Below are 16,611 nucleotides of genomic sequence, written 5' to 3'. Positions count from 1 at the left end.
CAAAATGTGGACAAAAGATTCCTTTCTGTACCACAGAGCTAAACCTCACTGGAATGAGAGGGAGACAGCAATGAAAGAAATCAGTGGTGGAATTGCTCTGGAACTGGCAAGTTATAGAAAACTTAAGGATGGTCACAATAAATGAAATTGAAGATTGGTTAGCCCACAGCTTTTCTCTGATAGCAACAAACTACAGGGAAAGGTTTACAAGAGCCAGTAACTTTAGAAGAGTATTTCTATTTTAATGTCTTCCAAATTCTGACAGCTAGCTACAGATCAAGTCCCTAAACACATCTGTCTTCTACAAACCTAACAGTTTCTTGAACCCTTTATCCTTTTATCACCCAAAACATCTGTCAATTGTTTCCACAATTAAATGGCATACAGAAAAAAGGGGAAAAAACCACTGTCTTTTGTTTTAAACTGCTGCCTGGTCTAGCATTGGGTGTCTCTTACCCCTGAAATCATGAAAAGTAAGACATAAGTGTGGCCTATTTGTGCTATGCCATTCATGACTTTGGTACTCCACTCAAATTCCTCAGTTCTGTATCCTCAGTTAAACCATGCAACTCCTTGTATATGCTAAAGCTTGACACTAACTCAAAGATAGACGATATTACCAGAAGCTAAGTCCAGGCAGGGTCAGAGTTCACGTGGATAACTGGCAAGCACACAGATAAGGATCATATCTGGATAGATACAGCTTACCTGTCAAAATATTTTGCCCACTCCAGCATCGCTTGTCCAAAACTCTCCCACTCCACTCCCCAGTGGAGGCAGATCATCACAACACGCACCTGCCTGCCCCGCTTTACAAAGCAGATGGCATGACCACCATCAGTTAACAGTCACATTAGTAGGTCACAGTGCCCTGTGCCCAAGAGAACAGAAACCGTCACAGTTAACAGAAGCTGAACTCTGCAGTTCATTCTTTTCCAAGCCCTGTAGTGCTGCTATCAAAACTTACAGATTCTTCTGCTGAGTGATTCCATACAAAAATAAATCAATCAATCAAGCCCCTAGACAATGGGAGACTGCAACTGCTGGCCTCTGGCATCAGTTTTGCTCAACAGGAGTGGAACATATGAAAACCTTCTATTCCTGTCTTTAAGTCTCTCCTTTATGCTTCACCTTGTCTGGGCGTAACAGGAACTGCTCTCCATCTTCCTGCTGTTTCCCAAGCAGCCAGAGCTTCACCACAACTCATATCTGCTTTTAGTATCAAAACCTTGCACTCCTTTGGCATACTGCATTAGTTTTATAAACCTCGTAAGGTGACCTGAAATTCTCTCTTGTTGTTTATATGGCAACTGTAAAACCTTTCCAGCTGCTGGAGGAACAAGTAACCAAGGGGAATTGCAGAACACTTCTTCATGGTCTATTGATGTAAATAATGAAAACACGATTCAGTCTGGTGCAGGGATATTCACCATACACATCACTGGCCAGTTAACAACATAACTGACGGTGGGCATTGACATTTCAAGTGCTGCTAAAGCATAACACGCTCTTGGATGAGATAGCAGTTAACTTGAGATTTGGCACTATGTGCCCATTAGAATCCGCTGTTACAACACAGTTCAAAGTGAGATCTGAAAGTTCATTTCAATCAGTTCCTAAAAGTAATTGCTGTACTTGCAGATGAGAAAGCCAAAACTCGTCTGGATATGCAACCTCACCAATTTACTCTTCACATAAATACAGAGAAGATAACAAATGTGATAAAGGCAGAGACACGACCACATGCCTTACTTCTCCTGCACTATGGCCACTTGTCAATGCCTACTAAGGTTTGCCAGCACTTCTAAACTTCAAAAGGCCATTGCCTTTTTGTATAAAAGAGAGCATTACTTCTCATTCATTTTCTCCAACTCAACAGAAGTGCATTTCCACATAAAACCAAGTAATCTATGGACCGGTACAAAGTCAGAGCAAGGCTCCAGGCTGACAATCACTTTTAGTCAACAGATCCCAAAAGATAACTGTGCTGATGGAAACTTACAAACAGCTATCAGATGCTTTACAAAAACTGAAAAATCTTGACCTCTAATCTGGGAAACATGTAATAAAAAAATTGTACCTCTTAACTGTACTAAACAGCAGCATCCTACAGATTGCTCTGATGAGGAGCTGTAATGGATTTCTAACACACAGATTCTGAACTACCCGAGGCACGAGTCAAAGATTGCCAAGTCTCTAGCTGAGCAAGTGTCAGAACTGCACAAAGAACACCCTGTAACAAGCAAAACACAAGGGATGCTGAGTGTCACGACCTCGCATCAAAGAATGCGAAGAGAGGAAAAAAGGACTAAGGTAGGCAGAAGGAAAGTATTGGGGAAGAGCGTCTTCCTCTGAAGCACATCTGCCATCAGGAACATCTGCACAGTAACTCAAAACAGGTTTCCAACCTCTGGGTCCCTGAGTCAAAAACACAAGGTAATAAACCCAACCCATTTGGCTCTGCAAGTGGAAGAAGACTGAACTCAACACACCTGATTGTCAGGAACCCCCTCCCCGTGCACAGCCTGCAGGCTTCAGCAGCAGCCTCCTCTGGGACAGCCTGGGACGGGCCTGAGCCCACTGCCCTGCGAAACAGATTCCAGCGACCCCTGCCATGCTCAGGCCCAGATCTCACTAAACCAAGTCCAATTCAAGCTCCTCATTCCAAGACTCAGACCCTTCCATGGGACTGAAGTATACTCTCTCCAGTTATGGTTCCTTTGAACGTAGACATTTAACTGGGACATGAGAATTCAACAGTATATGGAGATTCTTTAACATAAAACTCCACAACTGCCATAAAACTATGTAAAGTATCCAAAATTAGTAAAACTGACAATGAAAAAAAAAATCCAGCTAGTCTTAGAACTAAATAGAAACCCCAAAAGTTACTTAATTGCTCTTAATTTCCCCTGCTCCTTGATCCATGCATTTACACTCAAGATACCAGCAGGCAAGCATTGCAGAGACTACGGCAGCAATGCTCTCATCCTCTTCCATCCACACCTGCAGCTCCAGAGCTCAAGGAATGGATTCCCTCCCCAGTTCCCAAGAAAGCAGCCCAAGGAGGAAGCCTGGCTCTCCTGATCTTGGCAAAAAAGCACAGGCAGAGTAAATGCAACAGAAGGCACAATGTGAGGAGCATTTATTTCTGTGGCAGAGCCAGTTTGGCAGTTCTATCTCACCCTATCTCTGCCACCATTTAATACCAGCCCTTCATACTCCCTTTCGTGTCTTGACACCACAACTCATGCAGCTGCACAGTAAGCTAGACCAGGAAGCAGCACAACGTCGGAAAATCCTATCTAAAGTACAATATACTCCTTCTAGATCAGTTTCCTAATCCCATTCATCTTGCAAGCACAATAAAAACAATTGTGTTGGCACCATTCAGAGAACAGTACATGGGTGAGAACAGATAGCAGGGAAAAGAGTGTGTTTAAACAGCTCAGTCATTAGGATAGTCACAGCACCAAAACCTGCATGTTCAAAATCCTCCCCCATCCTCCCAAGCACCACACCAGCATCCTGCAGCAACGTGTCCCACTGGTTTGGTTTTAAAGCAAAAATAACCCTAGAAAGATTCAAAGCAGGAATGGACATTCACAAGGCTGACAGAATTTGAGGAACTTTGATAGGCTCCTTTTCAGTTGGCTGCAGTCAGAATGTGCCGGGGCAGCTGGAAAGGCTGCAACAGGCAGGTGCAGGCAGACCGTCAGCGCTGCTCATCCACCACGGCACCTTCTACAAAAAGCAGCTGAGTGCTCTTACAAAAAGAAGCTAAGTATTATTTCTGTTGCCAAAATCTGCTAATATTAGTTCTGAAGTCCAAAGCTAAAAGCAGGCTGTTTTGTAAAGCATGTTCCACCCCTCTTAATTCAGTCACCATCTCGCTAGAGACTTACATTGACAAAAGAAAAAAGCTCACGTTGTAACAACAGCTCTCAGTAAACACAAGTAGATTCCCATCATCTCATGTTTAAGCACAGAGTAAAATTGAGTTTTGACCATATGACATTTTTAGGGCAAGAACTATTCAGGAGACTACTAACATTTTGCTTCGTGCTTCCAAGTTCCAGAAAGCCTCAGTGGCTCACAGCTACTCAGCTGCATCACGCAAAACTGGGAGGAAGACAAATAAAAAGTTCTGATCTTACTTGCTGCAGTGCAAAAATGCAACTTTATTAGTTCACACCATACTTTGCAACTGTTCCAAGTGTATGTATTAGCTAAATTAATCACACATTCAATCAGTGCAGTTTTAGTACCTGACAGTCAATGAACTGCCGTAATCACAGGCTTTCACCTCTGCCTGTTCACAAGAGTCAGCTTTGCTATCCTTGGATGTTGAATATGATATTCAGCCACTGAACAACTAGCCTCAAGGTTTTAGGTTTTATGCTCCAGTGGTTTTTCTACTACATTACTAATTTGTATGCACATTTGGGTTGTTTTCTTTGAAAAGGGACAGTACGTTACGTAAAGATGAGGATTAAACCTATTACATTCTAAACATCTTCAGCACGCAAAAATGCCTACATTTTATATCTGTTATGCTCTCATTAGGAGAGAACATCCTTCTGCACCAGGTACAAAGCATACACCTTTGTAAAACAGCAATTACATGTAAAAAGATGGGGTTTGGTGCTTAGCACAGGTCAGTTCCTCAGGAGCTGCAGGGATGAGCTTCAGCAACAGGCCTTGGAATCAACCCTTTGCACTTAACAGCTATAACTAGCCAGGTTCCGGAGGCCTGCAACTTCAGTAGAGTTTCACTATCATTTTAAGCCAATATAAGCTGGCAGTGCTGCTGAAAGAAATAGTCCCACCCTTCCCCACTGCTAGTTCTCACATGTCCTTCCCTTGAGTCAGCACAAGCCATTAATGGAGACCCACAGCAAACATGACCAGGATGCTCACCCTAAAAATCAACATTTCTCTTGCACTACTCCTTTTTGTTGTTGGGGTGGGAAAAGATGAATTAATTTAAACATGATCCAATTCCCAGTCCAGTTCACTGCACGACCACCTAAGTGTTGGCTTGAGCAGAGAAGCAAGGAAAAGATAAGGGTCCAGACTAACTCAGCAAGAGGGAATTCACACTGGCAGAAGCTGCTCATGAAACCACACCTACAAGAGTAAACCTGGAAGATAAAGTATTTAGATACTCAAAAAAAAATATTCTCTTTCCCAAGCTATGTGTAAAGGAAAAGAAATAACTCACGTGAATTATCAGATCAGGTTTTAAATGAAGAGCTCTCCCTTTGTTTGCGTTGCCATCTCACCTCAGGTTTGTGCACAAGTTTTGCTTCACATTTTTAAAGGGATATGAAAACAAAAACTTTCACTGGAATGGCCACACAAGCCCAACCTTTAATACACAGCATGAGGATGGGATGATGACATAACCTGGCATGTGCAGAGAAGGGGACAGATGACCCCATACAAACCTGCCCTAGCACGAGCTACATCTTGATTCCCGGGGTTTGCAACAGAACTTCACTTTTGAGAGGAGACAGGCGTATTTTCATCAGCACATCAAGACTCTTCCACTTCCATTTCAGTAAACTAAAGTCTGTATGTCCATCAACCTCAGCTACTCCTGAGATCGCCCCAAGCTTAGGGCTCCTCTCACTTTCAGGATCCTGGTACTTTCAAAACACCAGAGCAAGGTCCACTGAAGAGCTCACAGCAGCAGCACCACCAAACCACAGCCATTCCCATCCCCAACCAGCTCACAGCAGCAGCACCACCAAACCACAGCCATCCCCATCACCAACCAGCTCACAGCAGCAGCACCACCGAACCACAGCCATCCCCATCACCAACCAGCTCACAGCAGCAGCACCACCGAACCACAGCCATCCCCATCACCAACCAGCTCACAGCAGCAGCACCACCAAACCACAGCCATCCCCATCACCAACCAGCTCACAGCAGCAGCACCACCAAACCACAGCCATCCCCATCACCAACCAGCTCACAGCAGCAGCACCACCAAACCACAGCCATCCCCATCACCAACCAGCTCACAGCAGCAGCACCACCAAACCACAGCCATCCCCATCACCAAACCGCAGCCATCCCCACACACACATTCAAATGCAACTCAGAGGAAAAGTTCCTGGCCTCAATTCAACCTGGGAGCTGGATTCAGAAGGGTGGCTGCCCTTCTGAAAGGAGAGCAGTTATCAGAAACTACAGGCTCCCAACACATCCTCATCACAAATGCATAGTTGTGGCTTTCTCTCTGTGTTGAGGCCTTCCCCCTTATCTCATCAGTTGTACTCTTGCTCTGATCCAGAGCATTTCTCCACAGGATAAGTTTATCTGTGTCTATCTAGGAAAAGAAAAAGGCACACTGAATGGTGTTGTGATTAATCAGATAACCACCAGTACCCTTCCCTAAATCCAGCTCAAAAAATCACACCAACAGCTCTCACAGCAAGAGTATGGCTTCAGACTCATTCTAGAAAAGTACATTCAGCTGTTCTACATTTTAATTGATGTTTAATTGCGTTTTAACAGCACCTTGGTCTTTTCATTATGAGGAATTTCAAAAGCAAATCTTGCTCTGGCCTCATTATAGTCATCTACCTCTCCACACAACCCTGTCCTATGCCACCTCACTTGGCTCAAGCAGCTCATTATGGCCATCCTCAAGCCCAAAACATCTTTCCCCAGACCCTCTGTAGCTCTGGGCACACACCAACACCACTGGAAGGGAAGATACACTGCTCGCTGCTCACCATTAATAGGTGTGAGACCCTTTTCCTATCTGAAACAGACACCCAACCTTCCAGCAAACAGCACAGGAAAATTGACGAGTTTCCAGTAAGGCTGGGGAGTCCATGAGCTCTGCACTGCGAAGAGCGAGTCCTCAAAGGAATTTCACAAGTTAGAATGTTTCTCTGTGCTATGTTTGACAGGTGACCTGAGCAGCACAGACTGCTCAGACTTCCAGGACAAGAAATCATCACTTTGATGGGGTCTGACCACCTGTATTTTTAAGATATTTTCATCTCTTTCCCTTCCCCTTAGCAGGACTGGAACCAGTTGGAGTCCTCCGTGTCAGGTGGCAGGAGGGCTTTAAACTCACTGAAGAACATCTTGAAAGACATGTACACTAGTTATAACTTCAGGGTCTCCAAACAGGAGGCAATCACTTAGAGCAGTTTGAGAACCTTAAAGATGCACTTTGACTAGTTAAAAGTCTGTGAATTCCTTTGAGGTTCAGCACTAATGACACATAACTCAGAGTTAATGGACGTGTTGCAGTTAGCTCCAAAAATTCTTTAGAAGTTTCATCTTGCCTGCCACGATGTTAAACTCTGATTAGCTACCTTCACTTTGGGGCAATAAAAGACTTTCCAGCTCTTTCATCCTACCCCCTCCCGCAGAACTGCTCCCCATCAGCAGTGCTGGGGCAGATGCATCCCCAGCCTGCTCCCAGTGACTGGTAAAGAAAGGAGAAGAAAACACAGGAAAAGAAAATGAGTTAAACTGCACCTGTGTGGCACCCACCACTCACCCTGACACACATCCCCCCGTGTTACCCTCTTGTCAACACTGAAACACAAGTGTTACCGAGGGCAGGCGGTTTGCTTTCAGCGTTCCCTGCATCAACGCTGCTGCTCCCGACTCCGATGTACGGGGGGTTATTGCCCGGACACGGTCTGAGCTCCCCTGTAGTGGAACCCGCCGTGATGAAAACCAGCCCTCCACTTTCCGGGCTATTTGCCAGTTTCCAACCCAAATCCGAACGCTCCCATCCTCCCCTGGGCCGCCTGGTCCCCAAAAACCCTTCTCCGACACACCTTAACGAGCAGCTTTCGGGGAGCCCCGAGCCGCCCACGCTCCCCCCGCCCCGTTACTTCGCGCTCCCGACACCAGGCCGGAGTCCCGTCCCCAGGGCCCCGGGCAGCGCCGGGCTCCGGCCCGCATCCCTGCGGATGCGCCGGCAAACGGCGCGGGGAACAGGGCGCTGAGCGGGGCCGCGGCGGCGCTCCCGGCCCGGCACCGGCACGGATGAGGGATGAGGGCAGGAACGGAGCCTCACCGCGCAGCCCCCCGCCGCGGCGCCGCTCCCGCGGGGGCCGCCGCCGGGCCCCGGGCGCAGGAACCTGTCGGGACACATTCTTGAGGCCGCGGCGGCCGGGCCAGGAATGCGGCCGGGGGAGAGCCGGGCTCAGCCCCAGCGCGGACCGCGGGGCCCCTCGCGGCGGGGCGCCGGCGGCCAAGCATCCCGGCGCGGCCCACAGCCCGGCGCAGCGGGGGGCCCCGCGGGGCGCCCGGAGCTCCCCGCCGGCCTCAGGAGGAGACGGGCGGGAGACGGAGGCGGCCCGGGGCAGCGGGGCCGGCCGTTAGCGACAGTTAACGGCGCGGCCGGGAGTACGGCAGCAACCCCCCCCGCGGCCCCGCCTCCCCGGCCCGGTGCCACTCACCCTTGGAGTAGAGGGACTTGGGGGACTCGAGGTCGAGGTCGGCGCTGAGCAGAGAGATGAAGTCCGAGGGCATCGCAGCTCCGCGGCCCGGCAGGGGCGAGGGGGGCGGCGGGAGCGGGGGGCCGGGCCGGGAGGGGGGCGCTGCTGCCTCCGCCGCCCCGCGCTGGGGAGGGGACGCACCGGCAGGCGCGAGCACGTCGGGGCCGCGAATCGGGCCGGGTCGGGCCAGGCCGGGGGGGGGGCTCCGCTCGCCGTCGGGACCGGGCACCGCCACCCGCCGCCGCTGACAGGAACCGGCCGCTGCCAACGGAACGCGCCCGACCGCCCCCTCCGTTACCGCTGTGCGCCTGCGCGGCCGCGGCCGAGGGGGCGCGAGCAAGGAACCCCGGCGCCGCCGGCCCGCGCATGCGCTGCGGCGGGCGGGGAGACGCGGCAGCGGAACAGCCGGCCGGGCGGGGCCCGCGCGCGTGCGCTCCCCCGGCCGCCGCCGCCAGAGCCGCAACGCGCATGCGCACGGGGGCGGGCGGAAGAGCCGGCGGGGCCGCGGAAGCGTCTGGAACGCGGCGGGTCCGGCCCCGCGTGGCGCGGCCCAGGGGCGGCCGCGGGCCCGGGGCAGCCTCAGCCGGCCAGGCCTGGCCGCGCTCCGTGCTCAGCCGGCGGTCCGAACACACGCGGCTTGGTGTGGCCCCAAATAAAGGTGCAGATGTTGCTGATCAGACAGCGTGAAACGCAGAGTGTGAGCGACGTGCTCGAGCTGAGCGCAGCAGAGGTGGCACACACCTCCAGAACACGGCCCAGGCCTGGGCAACACGAGTGCGACACAGGTCAGGAGGTGAGGCAGTTCCCTGGCCAGGGAGGGTGCAAGGGGTTACTTGCACAGATCTGAAATCACCTTGTACCCTGATAAAAACTGGCAGCGGGGAAGGGCGGGGCAAGCGAGAGCGTGTGAGTGAATGGAGGTGCCAGGCAAATGCTTAAGCTGTGAAAAATGGAGGAGGAAGGAGCTGTGAACAGCTGACACATACCTCCAGCTCCACAGAGGGTCCGGTTTCGCTGCAGGGACCGTGTCACTGAGGAGCTGGCTCCTGTCCCTCTTGCAGACAGCTCCCGTGGCAGCCTGCTCTGGGATCCCTCCAAAATCCCTCTCCACAAACTCCACAGCTTCCAGAAACTCGGGGCACCCAGCAGCCAGGCCCAGTAGGCACAGGAGGGTTTCCTTGACCCCTACCCCCTGCCAGCTGCCTGCCGGGTGGGCACTCACCGTGGGGTGGCCTCGGGACGGGGTCTGCTCCAGCCGGCCGGCCGCACGCCTGTGCTCACGGCACTGGTGAGTCAGTGCTTCAGGGCTTGGTTCCGCTGTGTTACCCACACAAGCAGAGCAGCGAGGTGGTGCCCGTGGGGTTGGTGTGGCATGGAATGTGCACGGCCTCCTGCCCGACAGCCAGGCAGAGGAATGATGGCAACTGCACCACACGCACTGGGTTTCATTTGAAGTTGGGTATCTCTTTCATGCTGGGAGTACTGCCTTAATCCCTGGAGCTCTGCTGGCTTTTCCTCTCCTCTGCCTGACTTCATTGTCATCTGTGGCGTTTCACAGCCATGCTCAAGGAGCTCCTTTGTACCTAGACTCAAACATCCTCGTCTGTCACCATCTGCCCCACTGTATCTCCTGTTTGTGCCCCCTCATGTACTCGCCCATTAGTTTTGCACCAGCCCGTGCTGGGGTGTGTAAGGATTTGCCCAGCAATGCTCTCTGCCTTTTCCTTAGAGTCACGCTGTTGCCTGCCTGGGGAGGGGGGGAACACGTCCTGCTGTGCAGAGGCCGCAGTGCAGGTGCCCAAGGTGTTTCCCCCTGGAGCTCAGGCCTGCAGACCCCTTCCCTGGGCCGGGATGCAGCCGCCCCGCTGAAAGGAGCACCCAGAGAGCAGTCCTTCAGAGATGATTCTGGAAGCGTTACCACAGCAAAAAAATGCTCTTTAGTGGAGCAAAGGGCAGCAAGGGGAGGCAACCTGGAGCACCAGCTGAAGGCATTGCATGGATAGCTTAGTGGTCTGTTGGCAGTTGAGGAGCTGTGTGTGAGCTGGAAGAGATAGTACGTGTGCCCTCCTAAAGTAGCTGGCACCCTGAGAGCAAGCACAGCTCCCTCTGGACAGCTGCAGTAGGCAGCACCCGCTTCAGGATGGGGAAGGGATGGCTGGGGAAGGGATTTTGGGGGTCCTCAGTGGAAGATCACAGGCACAGAAAGTTTCATCAGTCACCCAGGGCCCTCAGACACCGTGTTTAACTGCTGCCAGTTGCTGCCACTTGTTTATTGTCCTGAAAAGACACCTAGTCATTTGAGCCATCATCCTGTGCCCCATCACTACAGCCCCTTGTACAAAGTCCCTCTCCAGCTTTCTTGTAGGCCTCTTTAGGGACTGGAGGCTGCTCTAAGGTCCCCTCAGAGCCTTCTCCAGGCTCAACAACCCCAACTCTCTCAGCCTGTCTCCATAGGAGGGACCATCTTCATGGACTCTCTCCAACAGCTCTATGTCCCTTTTTTGGCCAAATCTAACACCAAGGGACTAAAACAGGGTAAAATACCAGCTACAAATCCAAGAAAGAAGGAATTCCAGAGCGTGAATCTAAAGGCATCCTTCAGCTGAGCTGCACAGGAGCCTTGTGCAGCTGCCAGGGCATGCAGGAGGAGAGCTGAATATACACAGCACTGTGCAAATTGGCTGGCTCAGATGATACCACCGTGGAATTAAAAGGATTAGCTGATAAATTTACTGAACAACTGGCAATTATTTTTATGGTGGGAGGTGGGGGGGAGGGAGGAAAGCTGTGGAGCTTGTATTCAGAAGAGCTGAAGGGGAAGATCCCCCCTTTGGTACCCAGCAGCACTGGGAGTGAAGGAGAATTCATGTGTGAAGGTTGCCCTGCCCTGCCATTCCTCTGAGAAGGGAGAGAGCTACTCCTATACCAGCACCCCAGACCTGAACCATTTGGAAAGCACCCAAGGAAAATGTGTAAGGCTGTTTCAGTGACCTTCTGTCTAGGTAAGGAGGGAAACAAAGGCTTTCTGAGAAGGTGCTACTGACAGATGGTCTGTGGCAGAGAAGAAAATAGATCTTACTCCTGGAAGGCGAGTGAGGAGAGCTGGAGCAATCAGAGATGGAGAAAGTAACTCCCAGCCCCTGGGGGCAAAGGAATTCACCATGGGCCAGCAAGACCAGACAGTGCTGGCCACGGCCTGACGCTGCCCCAGGGACAGGACACCCACAGCCCACCCCTGCTCCACCTGCCCTTAGCCACGGCTGGCACAGGAACATTCTCTGCCCACCCCAGCCAAGCTGTGTCCATGTCCAGAGCCACCAAAGCATTGTCCTGGGCTTCCAGAGCAGGGCTCAGGGCGCTGGGAATGCTGCTGGCAGGCAGAGTTGCCTGTTCAGCCTCCCACAGCTTACCCAGCCTGGGGTGAAAGCAGGGTCACAAGAGCAGCTGGGAAGGGAGAGGCCGGGTATGACTCCGAGAGCCACGGACTGTCACCAGAGAGGGGGAGGCGATGGGCAAAGGCCAAATTTGAAGAAAGGCCAGATAATGTGCTCTCTGGGAGGCAGGGGCAGGCCTGTCTTGTTAATGGCTTGAATCCAGGTATCCCAGGATGGAGCAGTGCCTAGCAGCAGGACTCAGGGAGAGAACTGCACTGAGACACCTCAGCAAAACACAAGTACAAGGTGCAGAGGAATCCAGTCAGAGCCATATAACCCCTGTGTAGCACAGCATGAGAAAGAGCCGTGTGGAGCTGCCACAGGGGTGCTGCCAGGGCAGGGGGACTGTGCCTCCTTATCCCACAGGTCTGAAATCCTGCTGGAGTTACAAGACACGTTGCAAAGGCAGATGAGTAAAAAGATGAGGCGTGGGCGGGCAAAGGGAAGGACTTCCCAAGCCAGAGCAGAGGATATTGAGGACAGTGAGTGCACATACCCAACACTGATACACTGCCCTGAGACACAGGGTTACAGGGAGGCAATGAAAGCTGTTGCATTAAGCAGAGCTGTGCAGCAGGGAATGGGTGACAAACCAAACTGCAGCTGCTCCTGCCCCAGGGCAGCAGTGCAGGGCCCTGCAGCTGCAGCAGGCAGTGGCTGCAGTGCGTGGCTGAGGACCCTGGTACACAGAGCCAGGGGATGCTGTGGCTTCTCATGGACATGCCCGTTCACTGAATCACAGGGACACTCCAGGCTGGCTGGAGAAACCCAGCACCAAACAGTGATGACAGGTCTGGTACCTGCTCCCCAGGCAAAGGAAAGCTGCTTACACTTCCCACAAGAGGAAACTTGTACATGGCCAGGATGAAGCAGATGAAGCAAGGCAAGAGGGAGATCTACCTTTACCAGAGGATCTCAGTCGTGACCTTAGCCTCCAGCTTCCCTTGACTTGCCCGAGACCTCAGCGAGGTTAAGACAGATTTTCCTGGTCAGGAAAATCAGGGGAGGGTGGAGGAGGGATTGATGGCAGCCATGTGTGAGGGTGGCTGCAGGTCCCCAGAGCCTGGCACAGCCCAGCTGGGTGGTACCAAACCCCAGCAGCACACACGGGACCGAGCTCTACAGCCTCACGGTTGGTGCTGGGTTTGAGGTCTTGACCACAAATAGAACTGGAATCTGCAGATGAGAGGAGGCAGGAGATGAGTGAACACTCAGCCTGTCAGGCATTTTTCTTTACAGTCGGATTTTTGGACATCATGTGCCTTTTGCCTTCACTGCCAGGTCGGGGCAGGTCTGTGGGGGATCCTTTACAGCAGCTCTGCAGATCCCTTTTGGCCAGGCAAAACCTTTCCTGTCCTGAAAGAGCAAACTCCAACCAATGCCTGTGGTGGAAATAGTGAGCAAGATCCAAACTGTGGAAGTTACACAAACAGTGGAAGTGGAAATAACAGGGTAAAGGAAATCTGCACCCCATTTGGGAGCAGGAGGGACTGCAGGCAGGGGGCCACACAGCTGACAAGGGGTTGCCCAGAGCTGAGATGGGGAAGAAGATGGGCTCTGCTTGGGATTCTGCCTTTTCTGTGTAATTAAGGTGTTGCATCTTTTTATAATGAAGTTCCTCTCCCTGCGTGAGCAGTTGGAGAGCAGCAGGTGTGAGGGGGAAGGAGCCTAAACCAGGAGTGTGGGGATAAATGAGCAGGTTCGTGCATGAGACTACAAACCCCACTTGCAGGCTCCGAGCCTATGGAGGTGTTTTGTTTTCTAACCCTGTCAGAAAGGCTGTCAGAAAGTAATTAGGCTCTGTCAACAGTTCCCCTATTCCCAGATTACTGCTTCCTGACTCATTAGAGCTGCTGGGGTTGGCAGGAAACTTGTTTTATAGTAACTTGTGTTAGTGGTGTCCCTAGAGAAGAGACACTGCTGAGCGCGTGACACCGGCCTGCGCCTCATCCTCGTGATGGAGCCACGGGGTGGCCAGGGCTGGGGGTAGCTGCTGCCACGAATGAGACACCAGCACCTCAACAGCCCTGAGCTGGGGCTGGGGCCAGAGCTGGCTGCTGCCACAGATGAGACACCAGCACCTCGACAGCCCTGAGCTGGGGCCGGGGGATGCCGGACTGTGCAGCTGCCGGCTGGGCACGGCTCGGCTCTAAGGACCGGGAGCTGCTGGGCAGGATTTGCTCGTTTCCTCAATGTTTGGCAAGGGGGTTAGAAAAAACAAAGAGGGGATTTAAAATGCATCCCAGGAACCAGTCACAGGTACGCTGGGGCTGCTGCCACAGCTGCCAGGATGGGCATTGGGAGGGCAGAGACAGACAAGGACTTTCTTCTCCAGCTGACGCTTCTTTCAAGGAGACATCAAAAATACTCTGTAGTGTAAAAACAGTCTTTGGAGGAGGAAAGAAATAAAACACGAGTTGGAGATTTAGGGATTGGGAGCTATTTGACTGTAACCAACAGCTGTATCTGCGTTAGCAAGGCAGCAAGAGGGGAGAGGCAGGCAGAACACGCTGATCATCACATCACCTCCTCCTTTGTCACAGCACTGGGGTGACTTTCCTCCCTCTCCCTGAGGCACCTTAGTGTTCCCTTCACCAGCAAAGGGCAACATACAGCTGCACACAGGGCTGAAGCCAGGATGTGGGACTAACGAGGCGCTGGAGCACTTGGACTCTCCTCATTTTTTACCATCTCTGTCTCAGACAGCCTGCAAATCCCCCTCGATGCTTGGAGAAGCCAGACTGTGCTCAGTACTGACCCCACAGTATTTGGAAGTAGATTTTAAAGCAGTTCAGAAGTCTTCTCTTTATTTCTGTGGATTTTGGCTCCGATTCCTCTTGATCAAAGATAAATGAAGCTTTCAGTGAAATTGTGCTGGCCAAGAAATTAACTGCAAACCCTCCTTCACACTGCAAATCAGTTTTTCCCTTCCTTCAAGCACACCAAGGACGTCCTGCCCTGTGTCTGCAGTATCTGCTCCCCAGCCCCCAGGACAATTCTGATCCCCAGGCCCTTGTGAGGGATGCTCAGAGGGTTTCATGTATTACCCAGCACCATGTGTTCCTTCCCCCTCGAAGCCTCCACTTTCAACACAGTTCACAGCCTTTTTTCCCGACATTGTTTCAGCTACAACCCAGGATCAAACCCAACAGTTCCCGCTGCTTTTTCCTTGCCCTTTTATCAGGTCAGTGGCCACAGGTTAGCTGCCCTGCTGCTCTCTTCCTCCCTCCCAGGACAGTCTGACCAGGTTCTGCTTCCCCAAGGCTGCTGCAGCCACCACGGGAGCCCAAATCAGGCCGGTTTTTCAGAGCCAGGTGCTGCTGCCAGCTGTGGGCGTGGGAGGTTTTACTCTTTCCTAAGTATTCATGTGAAGAAGAGACATGTTTCACGGTCTCCCTTTCATCTTTCCATAGAAAACAGCCCTCACACAGGCGAGGAGCCCGTGCTGCCGGCACAGAGCTGGGCACCAGCGGCCGAAGGCAACGCTCTGCCTCTGCCAACACTTACACAGGCGGCAAGAGCCGGCACCGCTGCCACTGCCACACAGCTCCCGAGCGCGCTCCCACGGCTGCTGGAACGGGCAGGGATCACGCAGGGAGCCCTCCCAGCTCCTCTGCTGCCACCGTCCCATTGTAGCACTGGGGTGGAACGCCGTACAGCAGCAGCAGCTCACCTTCTCCAGCCCGACAAGCAGGAGAGCACTGAGCAATGGCAACGCCTGGGCTGGGCACAGAGGCCTGCACTTGTCCCACGGAAGGACTGCACACTGCTCAAGAGCAGCGGGCCCGGAACCACCCACGTTCACCCCCCTGTGGGCCGAACGCTACGGAAAACCCCATTGACCCCAAAACCCCGAGTGCCATCGCTTGTGCTCATCCCAAACTGCTGCCCATGGCAGGAACAGTCCCAGGGCCTGGTCACAACGCTCCACAGATCAGCTCTGGCACTGGCTGATGCCAACCGACAGGTTTTTCCTGCGCTGACAGGAGACAACCCCCGTGCCTGCCCCAGCTCACCATTTGCTTGGCTTTAACCAACAATTCTTTTGAAGCACAACTGTAGACCAACATTTTCCTGCTGAAACTGCACCACATCTAGAGCCTGTCAGTACCAAGCACTCCCAGCACTGCTTCCCTTCCGTCACGCCAACGCAGCGCTCGCAGTGCCGGCTCTGCCCCGCAACAGTCAGCACAGGGGGAGGATTGATCCGGGAAGCAGCCGAATACTCCCCCAGCACCAAGGCTTTTCGCCTGATTATCGTTCCCACGGAGGTGCAGTGCCAATGCTGTGCCTCACACAGGGGTGATGGGAGCTCAATGGGTTTGTAAACTCAAACAGACGCGTTGCCCCCCAAAGCTGGCGGCGCCTTTGGGGACAGAGGAACTCAGCACCCTGCCTGGTGGAACACAGCCCTACACTTGTTGCTCATACACCTTAGTTGAACATGGCAAACACACGACCCAGCACACCCTGCTGAGCAGACAGGCTCTGGGGCACAAGAAACAGCATTCCATGGGTACCCTCATCCCATAACTGGGCACTGCCTGACGACCCCCCTGGGCAGCAGCCAAGCCTCCCAGCTCTGACCTTTGAGCTCTGCAGCAACTTCTCTCACCCCTTCCTTGCCTTTATCAGCTAACTTCAGCAAAGCCAGGCACACGCTCACACCTCCTGCCCACCTTCCACAAACCATC

The 16,611-nt window shown here is 52.6% G+C and overlaps 2 protein-coding genes across 5 annotated transcripts in view; one reads left to right on the top strand and one right to left on the bottom strand.

Annotated features, from left to right (window-relative positions):
• The window catches only part of NFAT5 (nuclear factor of activated T cells 5), a 61,936-nt gene extending 53,123 nt beyond the window's left edge, over positions 1-8,813 (bottom strand). For 2 of the 4 annotated variants that reach the window (XM_062007105.1, XM_062007106.1), the window contains exon 1: positions 8,445-8,812. In XM_062007105.1, the coding sequence (XP_061863089.1) occupies positions 8,445-8,517 (73 nt within the window). In that variant the 5' untranslated portion in view covers positions 8,518-8,812. Of the gene's footprint in view, positions 1-7,587; positions 7,606-8,444 lie in introns of those variants that run through there. The other 2 variants (XM_062007108.1, XM_062007109.1) reach the window with 2 other exon arrangements.
• Positions 8,814-8,988: 175 nt separating this feature from the next.
• On the top strand, positions 8,989-16,611 carry LOC133626758 (uncharacterized). Its single transcript, XM_062007807.1, has 2 exons — positions 8,989-9,268; positions 15,331-16,611. Exons 1-2 carry the CDS (start codon positions 9,148-9,150, stop codon positions 15,948-15,950), a joined length of 741 nt encoding a protein of 246 aa, XP_061863791.1. The 5' UTR covers positions 8,989-9,147; the 3' UTR covers positions 15,951-16,611.

This window comes from Colius striatus, chromosome 14 (assembly GCF_028858725.1).
Source record: "Colius striatus isolate bColStr4 chromosome 14, bColStr4.1.hap1, whole genome shotgun sequence".
Classification (NCBI taxonomy): Eukaryota; Metazoa; Chordata; class Aves; order Coliiformes; family Coliidae; genus Colius; species Colius striatus.
Note: the sequence above shows the minus strand (reverse complement) of the source record. Positions and strands in the feature narration are given on the sequence as shown.

Bases quoted from the DNA above. Each gene is read 5' to 3' on its own strand.
- LOC133626758 (XM_062007807.1), top strand. From the start codon at position 9,148: ATGTTGCTGATCAGACAGCGTGAAACGCAGAGTGTGAGCGACGTGCTC. The intron at 9,269-15,330 runs GTCAGGAGGTGA...ATCTTTCCATAG, and splicing joins GCAACACGAGTGCGACACAG to AAAACAGCCCTCACACAGGC.